Genomic DNA, 2,765 nt, shown 5'->3' on the forward strand with positions numbered 1-2,765 from the left:
GAGCAGCTGATGAGTTTGAACCACCGATCTTGTGGTTCAAACTAACCTTGATGTTGAGTGCTTATCCTATGGCTCCACACCAGGACTCCCTTATATAAGTATCCTATAAGTCATGTTCTCCACTATCAACCCAGGAGCTAGCACAATGCCTGCCATAGAATAGACACACAAGGAACTAGTTCTTTCTCTCTTCTAAAGTTCCTTCTATGTTGGTGAAACATCAATATAAGATATATGGCATTACTCCCCCTCATTCCTTCCCAACAGAGAAGAAAGACGTATTCCAATTGGAGAATTATGAATAAAAATGCCTCTCATTTTGTGGAAGATGCAATGGACAGTATTGGTCTTCTCTGTTCTTGTCCTCCTAGTTCTTCCTTGTGGGGTGTATCGACTTGGTCCTGCATTGTCTATGATTGAGAAGATAATTTTGTCCAATTTGGAGTTGGTATTTGGAAACCTAGTGCTCATTGACATATTTGACCACATTCTTCAATTTCTGTTTTGTATAAAATAGAGGTGATATTTTGACTGAACAAATCCCCTCTTTGTCAGTTAATTCCAAATCTGGGTGGAAAAGAAGGGTGCCACTGGGTGCCCTCTAAGACCCCATATCTACTGAAAAAGTGAAATAGAAAGAGATAAGAAAAAGGGATAGAAATGGAATCCCCTTCACATTCAAGAAAATGTTGTTGTTAGGTGCTGTTGAGTTGGTTCTGACTCAGAAAGACCTTAAGCCCAACAGAATGAACTTCTATCTGGTCCTGTACCATGCTCACAATCATTGATTGTTAAACTGGAGAACATTGCTGTTGCCAATGTGTTAATCTATCTCATTAGGGGTCTTCCTCTTTTTCTCTGACCCTCCAGGGACTGGTGCTTCCTGGTAATATGTCCGAAGTATGAGAGACAAACATTCTGGCTGTACTTCTTCCAATACAGAAACATTTGTTGTTGTTGTTAGGTGCCGTCAAGTTGATTCTGACCCATAGCGACCCTGTATAGGGTTTCCAAGGAGCAGCCGGTGAGCTTGAACCACCTACCTTGCAATTCAAATGACTTTGCCGTCTGACACATTAGCCCACAGCACCACATAGAAACTCCCCTTATCCTGTTGTTGTTGTTAAGTACCGTGGAGTCGGTTCTGACTCAAAGCTACCCTGCACAGGATTTCTGAGGCTGTAAATCTTTACAGGAGCAGAAAGCCTCATCTTTCTCCCGCGGAACAGCTGGTAGTTTAGAACTGCCGACCTTGAGGATAGCAGCCCAATTTGTAACCACTACGCACAGAAACATTAGGAGTAGAAAAAATATGTTCTATGTTAACAATATGTGATCAGCACATATTTTATGGGTTAATTCATTATTGAAATATTACAATATTCTAAACTGTATAATTAATTCCTATTGATCAAGTGCTATAGCATTGTAACACCACAGAGTCCCCAGTAACCATATGAAAACTGCATCATCTTGATTTTGTGTCATTCCAGATAATAAAAGAAACCAAGCAGAATGGAGTTGTGGAATACCACCTTGGGAAGTGGTTTCATCTTAATGAACATTCTGAATGACACTGGGTATTCTGACTTGCTCTGTGCCATAATTGCAGTCCTGTACATGTTGGCCCTTACTACCAACGGCCTTCTGCTCCTGGTAATCATGATGGATGCTCGGCTCCACGTGCCCATGTACCTTCTGCTCAGTCAACTTTCGCTCATGGATCTTCTCTTTGCATCTGCGGTTACTCCCAAAACACTTGTGGATTATCTGCGTAAGAAGAACACCATCTCCTTTGGGGGCTGTGCTTTTCAGATGTTCATGGTGCTCACACTTGGTGGTGCAGAGGACATTCTATTGGCCTTCATGGCCTATGACAGGTATGTGGCCATTTGTCATCCTCTGAACTACATGGTCCTCATGAGACCTAAGATCTGTTGGCTTATGGTAGCCACATCCTGGATCCTGGCATCTTTAAATGCTTTGATACACACCTCATACACTATGCATTTCCCTTTCTGCATGTCCCGGCAAATCAGCCACCTGCTCTGCGAGATCCCACCTCTACTGAAGTTGGCCTGTGCAGATACATCAAGATATGAACTCATGGTGTATGTGATGGTTGTAACATTTCTTATGCCTCCCCTTGCTGCTATTCTTGCCTCGTATACGTTCGTCCTAGTTGCTGTCCTCCACATGTCCTCAGGTGAGGGACGACAGAAAGCCCTTGTCACGTGTTCTTCTCATGTGACTGTGGTAGGAATGTACTATGGAGCCGCCATGTTTATGTACATTTTGCCAAGTTATTACCACAGTCCCCAACAGGACAACATCCTCTCTGAATTTTATACTATTATTACTCCAACTCTGAACCCTCTAATCTATAGTCTGAGAAACAAGGAGGTAATGGGGGCTCTCCATAGGGTACTAGGAAGATGCACCTCTACCCAGAGACTATAGATACTAATGCCATGTAGAAGCTCTGTAACTTCTAGATCAAACTAGGTATTTGCTCTTACCTTCCATATTTTCAAAATTATAGAAATCTGCCACACTAGAGATACATCCTAGTTTGGCCTTAGAGACATGGTTTTGTTTCTATCAGTTTTATGCTTTTATAGCTAACAAAGCACTCGCTTATTTGATCCACATTCCATGATCTGGTTGAAATTCCCTTTTACTCTGATAGTGATGACTTAATTTCCCCCCTTTCTTTTCTCCCCCTACAATAATCCTAAGCCTACCACACAGTATGCCAGCCCATT

General features: G+C 42.2%; 1 protein-coding gene across 1 annotated transcript; it reads left to right on the top strand.

Moving 5' to 3' along the window:
• Positions 1 to 1,515: 1,515 nt before the first annotated feature.
• LOC102823999 (olfactory receptor 2AG1-like) lies at positions 1,516 to 2,460 on the top strand. The gene has a single exon (XM_006870300.1). The coding sequence runs from the start codon at positions 1,516 to 1,518 to the stop codon at positions 2,458 to 2,460; it is 945 nt and encodes a 314-aa protein (XP_006870362.1).
• The last annotated feature ends 305 nt before the right edge of the window (positions 2,461 to 2,765 follow it).

This window comes from Chrysochloris asiatica, unplaced genomic scaffold (genome assembly GCF_000296735.1).
Source record: "Chrysochloris asiatica unplaced genomic scaffold, ChrAsi1.0 scaffold00140, whole genome shotgun sequence".
In the NCBI taxonomy this organism is placed as follows: Eukaryota; Metazoa; Chordata; class Mammalia; order Afrosoricida; family Chrysochloridae; genus Chrysochloris; species Chrysochloris asiatica.

Coding starts and splice junctions, on each gene's coding strand:
- LOC102823999 (XM_006870300.1), top strand. CDS start 1,516: ATGGAGTTGTGGAATACCACCTTGGGAAGTGGTTTCATCTTAATGAAC.